We start from the raw sequence: 19171 nt of genomic DNA on the forward strand, positions 1-19171 counted from the left end.
AATTCACTCTTGCCTTTAAGAACTTTTGTACTGGGGTCCAGCCCCGGTTGGATCCAGGGATTCCCTCGGGAAGACAGTGTTGGTGATTAAAGGGATATCATAGCAGAGAGATCAGAGGCCTATAATAACTGGTTTACGTGGAAAATCAATAAAACCCGTGACACCGGGTTTGCCCTGACCACAGAGGCCACAGGCGCCCTCTCGAATAGCGGAAGGTGCCCCACCTTACGCACCTTCTTGAGTGGGTCTTAGAAGCCCAGGCAAGTAAGTCATCTCAGAGGACCCCCGCGCTCCAATTATTTTGGCCTGAAAGAACAGAAAAGAAAAGGAGAGAAAAGGAAGCAAGAACGACACAGGGAGACCAAGCCTGTTGAGCAAGGTCTGCAACTTTATTTTCAAAAGGAGCTTTTATACCCTAAGTTATACATAGAAGATAATAGGGGATGCAAAGTCATGCAAGGTCAGCAGACCTTGACCATTATTGAAACCAGGCTTTCTTTCTACAAACTTATCATAAACAAAGGCTTTAGGTGATTTACATCATCTTCTGGTCAGGAGACCTGCTAACATTCTTCTTCTGATAAGGGTTAATCAACCAGAAAAACTTATTTTCTCCTCAGGTGATTTTTCTTAGAGTTTAGTGCCACTCCCTGAGCACACTAGATAGAGTTGCATTCCTAAGGTGCAGTGGGGGATAATCAAGGAATTTATTAGCTCAAAGGTCTAAGGTTATTAACATTAAAGTTACTACTTATATTTCTATATACTAACTATATTAATCAATACACTCCCAGGGGTTCAGTGAGTGGGTAGGGGATATGAAAACTTGGCAGCAGGCATTGGTTCAACAAAGAAATCCTCTATTAGTTCTATTATAACAGTTTCTAACTCCTCGAGAGGCTCTGCATTGTTAGGATATCTTGAACTTCCCATGCTTCTTGTGATTGGGAGGCTGCGAACAATCACATATGTAGCTGTAAGAGTCTGGAAACCTGTTCAGGCAGGTTAGAAAGCTTTCTAAGGGATTTGAATTGGAACACACCCATTATACCCTGGAAACTTATTAACTAGAGCTCTAAGTTGATTTTCTTACAGAGAAAGGTGGTCGGGGATAGCCCCCGTAAATGTCAGAGGAGTTGGTGAAGGTCATGAAATAGTAAAACAGACAGATTCTGGTTTTGGGGTAGACGCTAAGGCAGGTCCGTGGGGGGGGGGGGGCGGGGCAGCCTCGAGCTCTGACTCGCCTTGCCCATCAGAGCTCTCCCGCATGACCTTGTCATGGGTGGGGACTCCCGTGCTGGCTCCCGGCACTTTTGAAAACTGTTAAAAAAAAAAAAAAAAAAAAAAAAAGGAAAGAAAACCAACAGGGCAGGAACCTAAATTCTGAGACCAAATGTAAAAGTCAGATTTGGTGGTTCTTAGTGACAATGGGGGAATTCCAAGAGGGGTGGGATGGGAAGGTCTAGGTGGGTGGTCAGAGATGGTTTCTCTTGTTGACTTTTATGTCTCACAGATTTTCATCTTCCACATCCTGCAGCGCTTCCTTATTCTGAAGTCCATAGTGTCAGATTATCACGTAATAACTGCATGATAAATGTAGAGTCCTTATAGCTTTCTTCACTCAGCATGTCCAGTTCTGCAATTACATCATCAAAAGCTGCTTTTGCCAACCTGCAGGCACAGTCAGGGGAATTAAGAATATCATAGTAGAATACAGAAAACTTGAGAGCAAGACCTAAGCAAATGGGATGTTTTGGTGGAAGTTCCGTCATTGCAATATCACCAGTGGCTTCATAAGCCACTAGGCTATTCTCTGCAGCCTCCTTCCTGTTATTTCCTGTGGCAAATTCAGCCTGACACGTGTGGTAGTCCCCTTTCATTTTATAATAGAAAACCTTGGACTCACCAGTGTTAGCTGCTGGAATGAGGTGTCCAGTACATCCAGATTGTCACAACAGATTAACTTTAGCTCAGTCTCAACCATTTGTTGATATTCCCGAATCATTTTTAGTTTGTCTTCTCCTCCCTTGTTTTCTTCTTTCTTCCTTTTTAAAATTGTGTACACTCTGAAGTTTTCATTTACAAACAATTATTCACTTATCTATCTGTCCAAATATTCATCAACTATTTGCAGTCACTATTCAACAATCAAGCCGACTACTATGGATAATTTGTTAGGTGCTAGAGAACACTGAAGAATAAATCACATCTCCCATGAGCTAAAATCAAAGTACAAGCATAATTCTGTTGCAGCACTGAAGACATAAAAACAAGCTCTGGATAGAGAGAGGAAAAGAATCTACAGTGTCGTTCTGTAACCAGAGTGGAAATTAAAGGATGGATAGAAGTTTTCCAGCTGTAGAACTTTAGAATAATGTATGAGCAAGAGAAAATCACTTCAGCAAGGAAACCAGCATGTGAAAAAACCTGAAATTACTATCTGAGCTGGATAATTTCCATTTTTCAATTCAGATCTACTCACTATCTATTCCACTCTTTTTTCTGACCCTGCCTACCAGGCTGACTACATCTATAGACTGACTATAGCAATAACGTCCCTTGTTCTCTGGCCTCTTCTTGGCTTTACCTAATGTAGACCCCTGGAGGGCATGGCAGGAAGAAGATAACTTCTGAGATATATGTACCACTCTTGCCTTTCAGTTTTGCTACAAATTGGCTAAGTCTCCAGCTATACACATATTTCTTACCAAGTACTTCTTCCTAAGGCTTCATCTCTTCACTTCAGATTAGAGGGTCCTGAATTTACTAAAACAGTGTCTACTCTGGCCAGAAGCAAAGTGGAAATAGTAAAATCTGTATTATTTCAGGTAAATAATACTTAATATAAGAAGCAAACATTTGAAGGCTGCACTGTCTTTATACCCAAAAGTTTAAGTGTGTATAAGCATATAAAGATCCAGAAACAGAGCTTATAAAAAGGTTAACAAAAGGAAGAATTATACCATATACCAAGAACAATTACAAAATGGAAAAGCTTACTTACTGAGAGTAAGCAGTTATGTCAAATAATTCTATTTTGCAAAAGACATCTTTCTGATGAAAAAGACCCCTTGAATCATATCAGAAAAAGAAGTAAATGATAAAGGAAAGTGATCTAGTATTGCAGTGAAAAGGAAAACTAATAAAAGATGGCATTAAATGTGAGCTTCTGATGGATATAGGGACTTCCCTAGTGGTCCAATGATTAAGACTTTGTCTTCCAAGACAGGGGGTGTGGGTTCAATCCCTGGTCAGGAATCTAAGTTCCCACATGCCTTGCAGCCAAAAAAAAAAAAAAAAAAAAAAAACCCCACAGCATAAAACAGAAGCAATATTGTAACAAATTCAATAAATACTTTAAAAATCATCCACATCAAAAAAAAAAATCAAAATGAAATGAAGTGACTTTAAAACTTCCTTAGGTGATATGTTAAGCAGAAGAGTGAAAAATGCAATCATAGCTATTTTTTGGGAAACAAGTCATACTAAGGGGGCTCTAATATATTTGAGAATCTGTTTGGTGAGGGAAGAACAGTAGTGAGCTCAAACAAGCACCTAGAAAAGTCGAATGTGATCATATCAAAGATATATATTTATTTAAAGGAATAATAAAGTACTGACAATCATTTGAGTAAAATTATATCCTGGATTTGATCATTTCTCCTCAAGGTCCAAAGGGTCTTTATTTGCAGACCCTAAGGATCCATTTTCTTCATGTCACTGTTGAACGAATTATTATTCCTAGAGCGAGTTACAGAATAGGAAATATCGATGCCACAGTGAATTCCTAATCACCAATTTCTTCAGCAGTGCCTGGCAGTTCCACCTATTTTTTTGGCCAACTGGCTCTCCCTTTCTACAATATTTCAACATTTCTTTATCTTCCTCAGGCATTAATGTAATTCAGTCTCCAGTGGTAATACTCTGCCCCAAGCAGCAATCATCTCTCTCCCAAACAAAAACAGTAACGAGGTAACTTACTTCCCTGCTCCCATTCTTTCCCTCTTTCAATCCATTCTCCAGGCTAAAATCTGATTACTCTCCCTTCCTGATTGAATCACTTCAATTACTTTCGAGAGGACAAAATTCCATGACCTACACTACAACTTCATCTCAAATCACTTTCCCCCTTCACTTTCAGCATTTCAATTACTTTAGCCTGCAGTTCCTCAAGTGCACATGGTTCTCCCACCCTTACCTATCAAATTGTAACAAACCAGAACAAACTGGGTGACTTAACAGAGATTTATTTCTCACATTTCTGGAAGCTAGAAGTCTGAAATCAAGGGGTTGGCAAGGGTCATGCTCCTCTGAGGCCTATGAGGAAATTCTGCCTGCCCTTCCTAGCTTCTGGTGGATTGCTGGTGTCTTTGGCATTCCTTGGCTTGTAGACACATCACTCAATCCTCCATCTTCATCTGGCATTCTTTCTGTTTTTCTGTTTCCAGAATTCTCCTTTATACCTTATATTGAATTAGGGTCCATCCTGATGACCTTATTTTAATTTGATTACCTATATAAAACTATTTCCTCACAAGGTCACCTCCTATGATACTGGGTATTAGGACTTGAATGTATCTTTTATTAGGGGGACATAATTCAACCCATAAAATCACTCCAGATGGTGACTGCAGCCATGAAATTAAAAGATGCTTACTCCTTGGAAGGAAAGTTATGACCAACCTAGACAGCATATTACAAAGCAGAGACATTACCTTGCCAACAAATGTCCGTCTAGTCAAGGCTATGGTTTTTCCAGTAGTCATGTATGGATGTGAGAGTTGAGAAAGAAAAGAAAGAAAGCTGAGCACTGAAGAATTGATGCTTTTGAACTGTGGTGTTGGAGAAGACTCGTGAGAGTCCCTTGGACTGCAAGGAGATCCAACTAGTCCATCCTAAAGGAGATCAGTCCTGAGTGTTCATTGGAAGGACTGATGCTGAAGCTGAAACTCCAATACTTTGGACACCTGATGCAAAGAGCTGACTCATTGGAAAAGACCCTGATGCTGGGAAAGATTGAAGGTGGGAGAAAGGGATGACAGAGGATGAGATGGTTGGATGGCATCACCGACTCAATGGACATGAGTTTGGGTAAACTCCAGGAGTTGGTGATGGACAGGGAGGCCTGGCATGCTGCGGTCCATGGGGTCGCAAAGAGTAGGACATGACTGAGCAACTGAACTGAACAGAACTGAAAAACCCACCATTTGCACAGGAATTTTCCATGTGTTGTTTGTTCTCCCAGAAATCTTTTTTACAACCCTCACCCTTCTGCTACCTTGCCTAGTCACCTTTTCAGGTTTCAACCCAGAACTCTTTTCTTAGGGAGAACTGATTGATCATCTAAATGTTTTTTCCAGTAAATGCACTAAAACAGCCATAAACATTGCCTTTGTAACACTTATTATATTTGTAATTTTAAACTTATTCTTGAGATTATTTGATTAGTATCTGCCTACTTCACTCGACTGTGAGTTCTGCAAAGGCCATTTTTTCTCACTGTTGTATTACCACAGTGTCTGGAATGTTACAGCAGGCATCCAATAAATATTTGGTTGAATTAATGAATAATAGATCAAACCAAAAATGACAAAAATGTCAGCTTGAAGTTTCAAAATTTCTACTTTCACTTAAGTGTTGGTGAGAACATAAACTGATTGCTTGCTTCCATATAGTTTAAGTGAAACAGTATCCTACCTGTAGGAAATAATTTCTCTAACACTAAACTAATAGATTAAAAAAAAAAAAGATCAATGAGAACTTTGCAGTTTATTTTGAATTGTCCATGCTGAAGTGGCTGTACAGGACTTTAAACCTACTCATGTCACTCAACTTCTCATTTTAGTCTCAACATAGCAACTATCTAAATATTCGAACTGGATTCATAAATTTCCAGTACAAGCAAAAAGAAAGCAAAGATTACAATAGGATTGAGGAATATTCAGTTCAGTACAACATTTATTGATAAGTTCTGTGTCTGACTCTGTAAATACCATAAAGCAACACTTCAATATAATGAGAGAAATGGCATGGTGAGCTACAGTCCACGGCAGGGGGAACAGAAATAACCAACCAAAATTATTGCCTTTATACATTTGACTTTTGTCTTTAATGTTACACATAAATGTTTGAATTTATAAACAAAATGTGACTTCTGATTCTTTGGAAGACATCTACCTTACATATTTCTCTTTCTTTTCCTTATATGAATAGTTATATTCAAAGCCATAATCTGTACCTATATGGACTTCAAGGATTGGCAGAGCTGGCTTAGAATTCCAATTCTTACCATCTGGGACATTTTTAAACAATGTACTTAAACTTTAAGCCTCAAGTTTTCTTTTCTGTAAAATAGAGATAGTATTATTTGATTTATTGAACTTTTCTGGATGTTAAATATATATATGTATATACACATATATACAGTGTGTGTGTGTGTGTGTGTGTAATAAGTTGCCTGGTTATGCTTAGCAATCAATACACATTGCTAGAATTAATTTTTACCAACATAAGCATGAGAGGTGAATTTTAGACAGTTTTCAGATTCAAACATATGCGTTTTATTTTCTTTTTTTAGGCAGTGTATTTGCTTAAACCAAGGTACTGTTTTACGGTTACTTTTGTCATATCTAACATTCACTTTTGCCTATTAGCTGTCATTGGAGAAGGAAATGGCAACCCACTCCAGTATTCCTGCCTGGAGAATCCCATGGAGAGAGGAGCCTGGCGGGCTACAGTCCATAGGATCGTAAAGAATCGGACACATTAGCTGTCATATATAATAAATTAAGAGTATTTCCTCTAAGTAAATTACAACTAAAGCTAATATTATGAATAGTATATAAGTACCAATATATCACTGAAGATCTAGTTCTACCTAATAGTTGCAAAAGCAAAGAGCAATAAGCAAATTAATGAATTACTCTTATTTTGAAATATTTATTCATAAGAGTAAATGTTTTTGGTTTAAGTAATATTTATTCTTTGATAAAACTGTTACCTTTGAGAAACACAAAATGGTCAACAGTAAAAGTAGTATGATTAAATAATATGCTTTATTGAGAGAAATGCCAAGATACAATTAATTTAGCATACATTGTTTTCTACTCTGACTATTGGCCATAAGTTGGCAATGAGCCATATTATCCAATTTAAAATTAGAATTTGATTCTCCCAGACATAGTGTTACTATTTTACCAAGTGAATAAAGCTTGACTTTTGTTATCATATTCAAAGAGTTTCTAATTTTCCAAAAAGTTGCACTCTAAAAATAATATGTGCTTATGTTTCGGAGAAGGCAATGGCACCCCACTCCAGTACTCTTGCCTGGAAAATCCCATGGATGGAGGAGCCTGGTGGGCTTCAGTCCATGGGGTCGCTAAGAGTCAGACACAACTGAGCAACTTCACTTTCACGTTTCACTTTCATGCATTGGAGAAGGAAATGGCAACCCACTCCAGTGTTCTTGCCTGGAGAATCCCAGGAACGGCGGAGCCTGGTGGGCTGCCATCTACGGGATCACACAGAGTTGGACACGACTGAAGTGACTTAGCAGCAGCAGCAGCATGTTTCTTAGAGCCTTAAATATATTTTCCTATGACAATTATGTTATATATAGTTACATAGACACTATGAAGATTTTTATGATGTAGTATGAACTCAGTTTTGGAGGTAACAGCATAACCTTAGTCAAACTTGGTTTATTCATCCTCATCTAAATCCTGAACGATGTCTCTGGATGCTTTTCAATGGATATGTTGACAATATCTTTCCTAGGGATTTCTCATCTTTGTCAATCATGCAGACATTATCCATATTAGTTCTTTAGACTTTTCTTTTTATAAAGTTAAACATACACAAGAAAAATGGGAGTCTTGGAGTACAGAACTCATATATTTAAGTGCTTAATGCATACCTTTCCCATTCCGTTCGGCAGAGTTCTGATAATGTGCTAGGCACAGCACCAAATAATCGATACCTTTCACTTGTATTATTTCTATTGATCTTGACTTCACCACTAAGAGGCAGTGTTCTTATTTCTATTTTAAAAATAATAAAGTTGAAGTTCAAAAGTTAAATAAGTGACAGGATAGGATTTGAACCTTGATCTGCCTGATTGATGAGACTATGCCATAATTACTCTAGGCAAACGAAATTTTTATCAATTTGTTTACTAGAAAAGAGATAACCATGGCCCTTGAAACTCCTCTGAAACTCACTTTAAACTCCACTAACAAGAGACCCAACAAAATGGTTTTGTTTGTTTTTATACAGGTATATGGCCATTATTGACCCCTTGAAGCCCAGACTGTCTGCCACCGCAACCAAGATTGTCATTGGAGGCATTTGGATCCTAGCATTTCTACTTGCATTCCCTCAGTGTCTTTATTCCAAAACCAAAGTCATGCCGGGCCGTACTCTTTGCTACGTGCAATGGCCAGAAGGCCCCAAACAACATTTCACGTAAGTTAATTATCTATTATAATCTTCAACTAAATGCATTGAACACTTAAGGAACTATAGGTTGGGAACAACAGTTAAGCAGATAAGACATAGACAGTTCCCTCAAGGGCTCAAACATTACTTGGGAAAAAAGACACATAAAAACACTAAACTATCTATATATAGTACAGTATGATATGATCAATTAGTTTGTATAAGTTACAGTGATTTCTAACTGGAAAAATGTGATGGGGTAGCTCTGGAGAGTTTCCAGAGAAGATGATAAGATAACTGGAGATGAAAGCATTGTTCTGGATTAAAGAATGAGTGAGAAGGGTGGAATTGAAACCCAAAGGTGTGGATTGCTCTTGTAAGAAGCCTGGCTGAAAGGAAAGGGAGTCTTGGTGTGTTCCTGGTTGTGTTCCTTTGTTTTAGCATTAAAAACTTAAACACTTAGGTCAGAAAGGAGATAGGAATGCTACATGTTAGAATTTGGTATCTCATATTTTGGACACACCTTTAAAAAAGCAAATTAGCAAAATAATTGTTTCCATTTTGTTTTTTATTCTGACCTTTTAAATTTTATTTCAAATAAAATTCTTATTTAGTGATCTATTTTTTTTTCCTTTAAAAACTAACACATAATGCAAATACAATGATCATCTTTTAAAGCAGATATTTTATCAAACTCTGCTCTACTCAGAGTCCAGATTTTTAAAGGAAAAGATTGAGGAGTGTTTATTAAAGGAAAAGCAGGCAGCAGTTATTAAACTGAGGACTGCATTCTTTCCATTATGTAATACTAATATATCTTATTTGTATGATAGCAAAACAAAATTATTCATAATAATAAAATTAAATTATTTGTTGACTGAATCAATTCACCACTGACTTTAACACTTAATAAGCTATCAGGAAGACAGCTTTACCAAATAAACACAGATATTGAGATTAGTATACCAAAATCTTTAATTACTTTAAAGCCTTCCTAAGACAGTGGAAGTCACTCAAAAGTTTATACAAATTCTAATTTGGCTATTATATTATTGGCTGCCATCTTAGTCCACCATAGTAATATTTTTATAATTTTTATTGAAAGCTATGAAATCCCAATATTTAGTTTGATAATTTATAGTATAATGACTTTGACGTGACTAATACCTCCATACGTTATTTACCAAATTTAATGATGCAATCAAAATGTGCCAAGACTTTGAAAAAACTCTAATATGACTCAGAACATCTAGTTACATTTTTTCCCTTTGGATGAAAAATGATTTATTTCAAATATGACTGATGTTGCAAGATGTATGTAATAGATTTACACAGAAGAAAATGAATCAGTTGATCAGTTTACTCTGTGCCATCTCTTGTCCTCTGATTATCTGTTTAATCAGGTTAGCCTAATGATTACCAAGCAAAGGAAAAGTACTCATCTTGAAGGCTCTAGACAAGGGGAAATGTGCAGTTTAAACGAGCTCTGTAAGAATGCTATAGTTTTCATATGTGAAGTAAAAATTGACAAAGTCAGACTGGTAGTATGTGGATGATTGTAGATGACAATAGCTGGGCCTTCCCTTGGTGGCTCAGTGGTAAAGAATACACCTGCAATGTGGGAGATGCAGAAGCCATGAGTTCAATCCCTGGGTCCGGAAGATCCCTGGAGGAGGGCATGGCAACCCACTCCAGTATTCTTGCCTGGAGAATCCCATGGACAGAGACACCTGGTGGGCTACAATGCATGGGGTTGCAAAGCGTTGGACACGGCTGAAGCGACTGAGCACAGCACACAGTACAGGTGACAATAGCTAGGTGTTTTGGTGAAATTGTGAAATGAGGACTTAGAAGAGAAAATGTGGGCTAAGCATTGGCATTTTCAATTATGACTTAAAATGGAATGAATTCAAAGTCTCTTTATTTTACTCCACTATGCTCTTCAGCATGTATTTTTCTTATTTCTTGCAGTTACCATATTATTGTTATTATACTGGTGTACTGTTTCCCATTGCTTGTCATGGGTATCACATATACCATCGTTGGAATCACCCTCTGGGGAGGAGAGATCCCGGGGGACACCTGTGACAAGTATCATGAGCAGCTAAAGGCTAAAAGAAAGGTACTGTTCAGTATAACTTTCCCAGCATTTTGCATGACTTGTGGTGCATCAGAGAAGGGAAAAAAAACCTAATTATGGCATTTTAATATATAACTTGATGCTTTACTCCTACTTTTATTTTTCTCCTTCTTTCTTTTTTTTCTTTAAATTTTGCTTTCTTTTTATCTTCTATAACCCACTGCTGCTGCTGCTGCTGCTAAGTTGCTTCAGTCGTGTACGACTCTGTGTGACCCCATAGACGGCAGCCCACCAGGCTCCGCCGTCCTTGGGATTCTCCAGGCAAGAACACTGGAGTGAGTTGCCATTTCCATCTCCAATGCATGAAAGTGAAAAGTGAAAGTGAAGTCGCTCAGTCGTGTCTGACTCTTAGCGACCCCAGGGACTGCAGCCCACCAGGCTCTTCCATCCATGGGATTTTCCAGGCAAGAGTACTGGAGTAGGGTGCCATTGCCTTCTCCATCTATAACCCACTAGTCATGTACAATAGTAGTTTATGATGAGAGTAGTCACTTCCCTACAGAAAGACTATTACTTTTGCAGAATATTCTTAATTGTACCACCAGAAACTTCTGAAATTTCACTCTAGGAGTCACAGTTGGTTGTATTTCTGCAGCTCTAGTTATCTTAGTCTTTTATTAAATAAAATGCCTCTGATGTACTACATAATCTTTCAGAAGTTTTATTTATCCCAGGAAAGGCATCTCTCTTAGCATGTGCTATAATTCTGTAATATCCATTTATGTATCCCATTCTTCTTCTCTTCCCCACATCTCCCCACATTCCACCCCTATCCTTTATCTGATTTCCACGCAGCCATCTGATTAACAGATGAAGTTACATTAATACTGTTGTACAACTTACTGGGTGACATGATAAAACTTATTTCTGAACAATTCACATTAAGCAAGAAAACCTATAAAAATTATCATAGTGATATTTTAGCAGGATTATTTTTTCATTGTTTCCTTTTCTGACTACTATTATGGGACTCAGTGAGTGAGATTTTTTATAATAAATTTGCATAGTTAAAAGGAATCTTAGAATCTCTATTCCATCTTTCTCTCTCCAAGTGATGATGTCAATTATTATTATTCCATTTATGATTCATTTATTTATGTGGAACTATTACTTACCTATACTCACTTAACAACAATCAATCAGGTTTTAAAAATCTAGTATAGAAAATAGATTTTATTTTAACATTAATAGGTTTTTCTCTGTTGACAAACAGATAAGACTTTATGTTTGGTTAGCATTTTATCATTAGGTTGAGTATTTGAAAGAAAATATTTTTTCACATCAATTTAGTTATTTCAGCCTATAATATATATAATTTCATTTTATTTCTCTTTGGGAAAAAACCTTAAAAATGAAGTACACGATCCCACTGCTGGGCATATATATCAGAGAAAACTATAATTCAAAAAGAAACATGCACCCTATTGTTCCCTGCAACACTATTTACAATAGCCAAGACAAGAGACAACTTAATTTTCCATTTACAGACAAATGGATAAAGAGGATGTGGTACATATATATAATGGAATACTACTAAGTCATAAAGAGAAAGTAATAATGCCATTTGCAGTAATATGAATGGACCTAGAAATGATCATACTAAGTGAAGTAAGTCAGAGAGAGAAAGACAAATACCATATGACATCATTTATAGGTAGAATCTAAAATATGACACAAATGAACTTATCTAAGGAGGGCATGGCAACCCACTCCAGTATTTCTTCCTGGAGAATCTTATGGACAGATGAGCCTGGTGGGCTACAGTCCACAGGGTTGCATAGAGTCAGACATGACTGAAGTGACTTAGAATGCACGCAACCACACACAAAACAGAAATGGACTCGCAGACATAGAGAACAGATTGTGGTTCCCAAGGGAAAGTGGGGGAGGGAGAGAGGATTGCCTGGAAGTTTGGGGTTAGTAGATGCAAACTATTCCGTTTAGAATAGATAAACAACAAGACGCTACTGTATAGCACAGAGAACTATATTCAATAGCCTGTGATAAAAACCTAATGGAAAAGAAATTATATATGTATAACTGAATCACTTTGTTGTAGAAATTAACAAAACTTGTAAATCAACTGTACTTCAATAAAATTTAAAAGTGAAATGCACAAACAACCAAACTATGTCTTTACCACATTAAAAAAAAAAAAAAGAATCGTAGAACTAGCAGAACTTCAGTAACATAATCATCTTAAGTGAACAGTTTCTCCTTCTCCTTTATTTTGATTCTCACTTTCTAACATCTTGATCATGCTGCAAGATACTCTTTGCAGGGGGCGTATTTTCTAACAGTTATGTTTTAGGCATAATCACATTAAATAACTGATGTGATAGTCTACATAGTTGGCTGTTGTTCAGTTGCTAAGTTCTGTCTGACTCTTTTCGACCCCAGGGACTGTAGCCCACCAGGCTCCTCTGTCCATGGGATTTCCCAGGCAAGAATACTGGAGTGGGCTGCCATTTTCTTCTCCAAAGATCTTCCTGACCCAGGGATCGAACCCATGGCTCCTGCATCTCCTGCATTGGCAGGAGAATTCTTTACCACTGAGCCACCAGGGAAGCCCGATATTCTATGTACTATATTTCAGAATCACTTGTCTTTGTACTTCCTGCTTACCTTCTTGTCTTTTATTTCTTTCCTACTAATTTAAGCATTTTTAAAATACTTTTCCCCTGTTCAATTCTACACAACTAAAAATAAGTTCAGTAATTATAGATTATAGCTCCTTTTCCTTAATATTGACATAATATTTTTCTAGGAAGAGATAAAAATTTAATCTGAGTGTTCCTTTTTATTTTTGAGTTGAATCCGAGAGGGAACAAAAGAAAGAGGGAATATTTTTGCATTTGCCCCTCTATAGCAGATGAGAATATGGCATACATATTTCATTTTTACTGCTGCTACTGCTGCTAAGTCGCTTCAGTTGTGTCCGACTCTGTGCGACCCCATAGACGGCAGCCCACCAGGCTCCCCCTATCTCTGGGATTCTCCAGGCAAGAACATTGGAGTGGGTTGCCATTTCCTTCTCAAAGTATAAATATCAATTCAAACTGAGAGGTTGACTCTTCTAGAATATTTCAAAAATTAAGATATATAAAAGTTCTAATCCATATTTCTATTTCTCAGGTTGTGATCTTGGCTGAAATAGTATAAAATGACATCTATGACATGGGCTTCTCATAATAAATCACATTGTCCTTAGGTATCTTTCACAGTCACTTACTGATATGACCTTTAGTATTGTGAAAGTAACCCGCATTTTGCCCCAAAATTTAAAATTTCAAAATAAAAATAGCTCTTCTCTTAATTTTTTTATTTAAAATTTGAATATTGTCTACTATAGTTTAGAATACAGTTATTTCTAGTAATTATGCTCTTTTCTTATATCAGTATGACTGTTTAGGTGCAAGATGTGAATTTTACCCTGGATGGGCCATTTAATCATATGTTGTCTCCTAGAGATTACATCTTTGATATTACAGATTGGACTTGAGAAATAAGACAGTATTGGTTACAAGAGAGCAAATTCATCATGACTGCTGGGAAAAAACAACTCCATAAACAATTCTGAGTCAATGTGCTATTAATAAACAAACTGCAGTTACTGATTGAGCTCCCCAGACACGTGAATAAGAATAAAAAAAAGTTTAAGAAATTTTAGTCAGAACACTGAAAAGATCTTTGCAACGACTAAGAAGCATTGCTTCCATTTCTCTTTTTTCTTAAGGTCTTCAAGAACTGTATTCAGTTTTGAGTCCTGTAGATTAAATTCTATGAAGAACAGCCAGTGGAAATAAATTCCATGTCTAAGCTATATAGAACCTAATACGTCTAAAAGTTACACTAACATGAAGCTGTCAGAAAAATGAGGATTAACCACCCCCACTCAACATTTACATTTGTCCTGCCTAACAATATGCATACTTTGAAAATAATACCAGTGGCACTTCAAAAATTTCCTGGCACATAGAACTGTTCTCAGTCAATTGTACCTGTTACTTAAGGCACTTTGTATATATATGCACTTTGTTAAATAGGCACTTTACTTTGAATATATAAAGCACTTTATTATGAAGATCAGAAAGCATCATGTGGTAGAAAAGTAAAGAGGTATAAAACAGGTCATTTATCTATTTAAACATAATATTGACCTACATTTTAACACGAGTCACAGTTTGTAAATAACGTTCACATGATTATTACTTAATTCTCACATTATCTATGTGAATCTTTCTTGTTTTACAGAAAAATGAAATTGAGTCCCAAATTCACAAAATTAATAAGTGGCAGGACTTGGACTCAGAGAAGGCAATGGCACCCCACTCCAGTATTCTTGCCTGGAAAATCCCATGGATGGAGGAGCCTGGTAGGCTGCAGTCCATGGGGTCGCTAAGAGTCGGACACGACTGAGCGACTTTACTTTGACTTCTCACTTTGATGCATTGGAGAAGGAAATAGCAACCCACTCCAGTGTTCTTGCCTGGAGAATCCCAGGGGTGGGGGAGCCTGGTGGGCTGCCATCTATGGGGTCGCACAGAGTCGGACACGACTGAAGCGACTTAGCAGCAGCAGCAGCAGAACTTGGACTTGAATCCTAAACAAAGTTTTTAGAGTTGAGTTCTATCAGAGAGCTATCTCAAAGCAATAGGTTTCAGAATGATATTTTAAATCCGAGTATTACTTATATTATATGAAGTGCATTCTCATACATAGACTGTACTAATCATCACAGTGGTCCCAAGAGGTAGGCCTAAGTAAGTAAATAAGTTCAGTCACTCAGTCATGTCCGACTCTTTGTGACGTCATGGACTGCAGCACACCAGGCTTCCCTGTCCATCACCAACTCCTGGAGCTTGGTCAAACCCATGTCCATTGAGGGGGTGATGCCATCCAACCATCTCATCCTCTGTCACTCTCTTCTCTTCCCGCCTTCTTCAATCTTTCCCAGCATCAGGGTCTTTCCCAATGAGTCAGTTCTTCACATCAGGTGGCCAAAGTATTGGAGCTTCAGCTTTAGCATCAGTCCTTCCAGTGAATATTCAGGACTGATTTCCTTTAGGATGGACTGGTTGGATCTCCTTGCAGTCCAAGGGACTCCCAAGAGTCTTCTCCAGCACCACACTTCAAAAGCATCAATTCTTCAGTGCTCAGCTTTCTTTATGGTCCAACTCTCATATCCATACATGACTACTGGAAAAACCATAGCTTTGACTAGACGGACCTATGTCAGCGAATGTCTCTGCTTTCTAATATGCTGTCTAGATTGGTCATAGCTTTTCTTCCAAGGAGCAAGCATCTTTTAATTTCATGGCTGCAGTCACCATCTGCAGTAATTTTGGAGCCCAAGAAAATAAAGTCTGTCACTGTTTCCATATCTATTTTCCATGAAGTGATGGGACCAAATGCCATGATCTTCATTTTTTGAATGTTGAGTTTTAAGCCAGGTTTTTCACTCTCCTCTTTCACTTTTATCAAGAGGCTTTTTAGTTCCTCTTCACTTTTTGCCATAAGGGTGGTGTCATCTGCATGAGGTTATTGATATTTCTCCTGGCAATCTTGATTCCAGCTTGTGCTTCATCCAGCCTGGCATTTCACATGATGTGCTCTACATATAAGTTAAATAAACAGGGTGACTCCTTTCCAGATTTGGAACCAGTCTGTTGTTCCATGTCCAGTTCTAACCATTGCTTCTTGACCTGCATAAAGATTTCTCAGGAGGCAGGGAAGGTGGTCTGGTATTCCCATATCTTGAAGAATTTTCCAGTTTGTAGTGATCCACACAGTCAAAGGCTTTGGCATAGTCAATAAAGCAGAAGTAGATATTTTTTGGAACTCTCTTGCTTTTTATACAATCCAATGGATCAATAGGAGGTAGGCATAGTGAAAATTATTTTCTTCCATTTTTAACAAATCAGGAAACTGAAGATCTGGGAAGGTGAATGGGACCCAAATTCATACAGCTGGTAATAGCATAAATAAGCCCCTTCAGTCCTGTGGAATGCATTCTTTCCATTACACTGAACTGCAAAGAGTTGGCAGCTACCTTGAGCCAGTCTCCTGTCCATTTTCTCATTCACAGTATATGAACTTATTTTTCCTTTTCTTGAAAGTTTTTTGATGAGGGCTAATCAAGATAATGTATGTATTAATGTGTCTGGTACTTAATGTCATAAACATGCAATTCCAATCTGCGTGTATCTTCATCTATTTATGAGACAAAAATAAACCTAATTATTATCATTAATATAAAGAACAATGCTTGTGATAGCTCTATATACGCAACAAGCATTTACTGTGCTTGTTATGTGCCAGACACTTGATTTAGGTGCTTTAAATAGTTTAGCCAATTGAATTCTGACAACCACATAAGGGAGGCATTATTGTTATTTTCAGTTGACAGATGAAGAAACAGTCATTAGCTGGGTTAAGTAACTGCCTAGTCTATTGAATGACAGAGTCAGGTTATAAACCCAGAAAGTCTAATTCTAGAGAACGTGATCATAATTTCTATATTTTAATGATCATTTCTGTACTTTGCTGGATGGTAGTGATAAATAAGATAAAGTACTTATTTTCTTATTTTTCTAGTTGTTTAATTACCAGGAGTACAATTGAATAAATTATTGTATTATTTATTGATACATTCTGAGTTTAAAAGCTCTTGTAGGTTAAACTGACCAAAATACTAATGTTGTTTTTAAGAAAAAATTATCTTCCAGTACCAGCAGTCAACTTAACACTTATTTCCAGTACCAGCAATCAACTTAAAAATTACATCTTAAAAACCAGTTGATCTGTACACTGGAAGTGCATGCAATTACCAAAGTGAGGAGGCATCTATTTTACCTGCAAAAATACACACTAAAACCTGGTTTTGAGTATTAAAAATTATAAATCAGCTCAAATGAATACTTTTTTTGTTTTTAGTTCAAATGAGTTTTTTAAACACTTTAAAGCTCCTCTAACATATGCTGAATAAAAACAATACACAACCTCCCTTAACAAATTCTCCTCAGTTAATATAACACCCTAAGACATAATGATATTAATGATTTTGCTGCAACTAAAAACATTCCACAATAATTACATCACCACTGCCAAATATCAATAGACAGATATAAATGTAATTGTTTCTCATATCTGGATAAAATTCAGGTTTGTAAAGCCAAATGAGTACAATGTCTTGTGTGTACCTGAGAGAGAGAGAGAGACAAAACAGGAAAGAGGGTGATGGATATGATACAAAACAAAAGAGATATAAGAGATACTACTGTGGAAGAACTGGGACTCTGGACAGTTGAGTTCCAGACATGGTATTTTATTTCAGACTTACTTTGTTTGAGTCATCACTTTTCTCTGGGCTCATTGTCATATTTGTAAAATGAGAAGATTGAAGCAGATCACTTCCAAGTTCTCTTCCAGCTCTACATATCCATGATTGAGATAATCAAACATTTATTTAACATATAAAGTGGACCAGGCATTGGGCACAAGTGATTTTATTTAAACTTTATAAAATCCTATAAAAGAGGATATATTTCAGGTCATAAATATTAGTGAGCAAAGCTTATAGAAAGTTTTCTAATGGGTTTTGTGTAGTTGATTTTAGTTGGAGGCAAAATTTTCCTTCACACCTTTGACCCCACATAAGTTTGAGAAACCTGTATGCAGGTCAGGAAGCAACAGTTAGAACTGGACATGGAACAACAGACTGGTTCCAAATAGGAAAAAGAGTACATCAAGGCTGTATATTGCCACCCTGCTTATTTAACTTATATGCAGAGTACATCATGAGAAACCCTGGACTGGAAGAAGCACAAGCTGGAATCCAGATTGCCGGGAGAAATATCAATAACCTCAGATATGCAGATGACACCACCCTTATGGCAGAAAGTGAAGAACTAAAGAGCCTCTTGATGAAAGTGAAAGAGGAGAGTGAAAAAGTTGGCTTAAGTTCAACATTCAGAAAACTAAGATCATGGCATCTGGGCCCATCACTTCATGGCAAATAGATGGGGAAATAGTGGAAACAGTGTCAGACTTTATTTTGGGGGGCTCCAAAATTACTGCAGATGGTGATTGCAGCCATGAAATTAAAAGATGCTTGCTCCTTGGAAGGAAAGTTATGACCAACCTAGATAGCATATTCAAAAGCAGAGACATTACTTTGTCAACAAAGGTTCGTCTAGTCAAGGCTATGGTTTTTCCAGTGGTCATGTATGGATGTGAGAGTTGGACTGTGAACAAATCTGAGCGCCGAAGAATTGATGCTTTTGAACTGTGGTGTTGGAGAAGACTCTTGAGAGTCCCTTGGACTGCGAGGAGATCCAACCAGTCTACCCTAAAGGAGATCAGTCCTGGGTGTTCCTTGGAAGGACTGATGTTGAAGCTTAAACTCCAATACTTTGGCCACCTGATGCGAAGAGCTGACTCATTGGAAAAGACCCTGATGCTGGGAAAGATTGAGGGCAGAAGGAGAAGGGAATGACAGAGGATGAGATGGTTGGATGGCATCACCAACTCAATGGACATGGGTTTGGGTGGACTCCAGTAGTTGGTGATGGACAGGGAGGCCTGGCGTGCTGC

At 37.4% G+C, this 19171-nt stretch overlaps 1 protein-coding gene and 1 pseudogene across 1 annotated transcript in view; one reads left to right on the top strand and one right to left on the bottom strand.

Moving 5' to 3' along the window:
• Positions 1 to 19171, top strand: part of TACR3 (tachykinin receptor 3) — a 77924-nt gene that overhangs the window by 21409 nt on the left and 37344 nt on the right. Inside the window, exons 2-3 of the mRNA XM_006066877.4 lie at positions 8275 to 8463; positions 10408 to 10558. Of these exons, the coding sequence (XP_006066939.4) occupies positions 8275 to 8463; positions 10408 to 10558 (340 nt within the window). The remainder of the gene's footprint in view (positions 1 to 8274; positions 8464 to 10407; positions 10559 to 19171) is intronic.
• LOC102402729 lies at positions 1341 to 3995 on the bottom strand (annotated as a pseudogene).

This window comes from Bubalus bubalis, chromosome 7 (assembly GCF_019923935.1).
Source record: "Bubalus bubalis isolate 160015118507 breed Murrah chromosome 7, NDDB_SH_1, whole genome shotgun sequence".
NCBI classification, from domain to species: domain Eukaryota; kingdom Metazoa; phylum Chordata; class Mammalia; order Artiodactyla; family Bovidae; genus Bubalus; species Bubalus bubalis.